Source organism: Elephantulus edwardii, unplaced genomic scaffold, assembly GCF_000299155.1.
Source record: "Elephantulus edwardii isolate Elephantulus edwardi_28Jun2011 unplaced genomic scaffold, EleEdw1.0 scaffold00237, whole genome shotgun sequence".
NCBI lineage: Eukaryota > Metazoa > Chordata > Mammalia > Macroscelidea > Macroscelididae > Elephantulus > Elephantulus edwardii.
In genome coordinates, this window is record NW_006399987.1 from 3868019 (window position 1) to 3869906 (window position 1888).

The window sequence follows — 1888 nt, forward strand, 5'->3', positions numbered from 1 at the left end:
GTCAAGGCACTGGGCTAAGGGCAGGGACTACACTGTAACTAATGGTCAACTCCAAAATGAGGGATTTATCTTTCACTACTCCACAAATTTTTGTCTGTCAGATACTCCTCGAGGTCTAAACATTCAGATTAAGACAGACTAGGAAGAAGGATTGGCCATCCACTTCTGAAATGGCAGGCCTCTGAAAACCCTATGTACTCCTCCTACATACTACCCCTATATGACTACCCTTATGTTACTCCTCATACAACCAGGCATCAGGACTTCCCATTCTATTAAGTGGCACCCACTGTGTCCTGGTTTCCCTCCTTCTTCTTCTACCCCTGGTCCTAGCTCTTCAAAGGGACAATCCTTTCCAAACCACACCCCTTCTGGCTCTGCTCCTCCCTCCTCGGGACCAACTCACGCATGCAGATGAACTGCTGAGGGGACAGACACTGATGTTGAGTTTCTGGCAGAATGTGAAATTCTCCTTGGAGCCACTGAGTTGGGTCAGAGCATTGCTCAGGACCACCTGGGAAGGAGCACATAGGGGTGGTCTGATCCACATCGAATCACCTTCAAAGGATCCTATTGTAAGTCTACTCCCTTGCTACCATGGACTTCTCACTTGTTGATCTTCCTGTGAGGGAGAATTCTGAGCCCATTCTGGCCAAATATTGCTGTCCTTGGGCCCTTGTTTCCTACTTATGTTCCTTTGTCTCTCAAGTCAAGAATTCACAGTGGATTAAGCCGTGGACTGATAAAAGTTGGTCAAACCTATGAGGTCCTCTTCAGGAGAAAGATGTGACAGTCCGCTCCAACAAAGATTGCAGGCTAGGAAATCCTGTGGAGGAGTTCTACTACGTCTTGGGAGGTTGCTATGTGTTGGAACTCAGTAGATGGTAGAGGATTTTTTTGTTTTGTCTTCTCTCACATGTGGCCCATGCTAACTGTCTTTTTGTTTGTCTGTCTGTCTCTCCCAGGTCCAGCGCCTTACTGTACGTCCCTGCCCCACACACCTCACAGATTTCCCAGCCCTCAGCAAGCTGGCGGGCATAGTCATCAGCCACGAACTGCGTGCAGGTGCCGGTGACCGCATCATGGTGCTGGAGTACTGCCATTGCTTCCCCTACAGGTGGTACAGGTGTGGTCTCTGCAATACCCCCACCCCAGGTACTGGGAGAAAAGAGGGTCCACTGAAGTTGGAAAAAGGGTCTTAAGGGCATTAATGAGAGACGTGAGGAAGGGCTGAGGTAGAGTTCCAGTCCCTCAATGGTCCTCCCTCCACCCTGACACCTACTCAGTGGTATGCTGCTCCCTAAGCCGTAGGGTCCTGAGTTGGCTGAAGATCCTGCCAGCACCTCCAGCTGATTGCACACCTGGTAGACAGGGTTGTGTTGGGCTGGCCAGGCCTACTGTGAATACCTGGGCAACCCCCTTGATCCCAGAATCCCCTGACCTGCAGGAAGTTGTAGCTGAGGCGCTCATAACGTTTGAGGGCTGGTCTGCTGGAATAGTAGCCGGTCCAGAACTTGTTGGGGTTGCTGGCATAAGGCAAGAAGTCATCCTGCTTCAGTGACCTGTGGGGTTAGGGCATTGAGGGCGGGGCCACAGCACATAAGACTTCCCACCCCAGTCTTCCATGGCTCCTCCAGTACCAGGTGATGTTGGCCTTGTTCAGCTCGTGGAGGTAACGGGCTGGGGTGGAGTAGAGAACGTGGACTTGGCTCCCGTTGGCCTGCTGCTGGGGAGAGAAGGGGGTGTGGGATTCGCTGAGGCATCTGTACTTTCCTGGAAGCACATATGTGTACATATGCACACAAATTCTCACTGCCTCCCAATCTGATAAACCATCAAAATATATTATTTTTCTTGAATATCAATGGCATAGGGTGAAAATAAAAAT

At 50.5% G+C, this 1888-nt stretch overlaps 1 protein-coding gene across 1 annotated transcript in view; it reads right to left on the bottom strand.

The window, feature by feature from the left end:
• The window catches only part of LOC102865353 (lysosomal alpha-mannosidase-like), a 47944-nt gene that overhangs the window by 31965 nt on the left and 14091 nt on the right, over window positions 1-1888 (bottom strand). Inside the window, exons 8-12 of the mRNA XM_006898858.1 lie at window positions 1641-1726; window positions 1442-1562; window positions 1283-1361; window positions 1002-1111; window positions 407-514 (exon numbers count right to left, since the gene is read on the bottom strand). Coding sequence (XP_006898920.1) covers window positions 407-514; window positions 1002-1111; window positions 1283-1361; window positions 1442-1562; window positions 1641-1726 — 504 coding nt within the window. The remainder of the gene's footprint in view (window positions 1-406; window positions 515-1001; window positions 1112-1282; window positions 1362-1441; window positions 1563-1640; window positions 1727-1888) is intronic.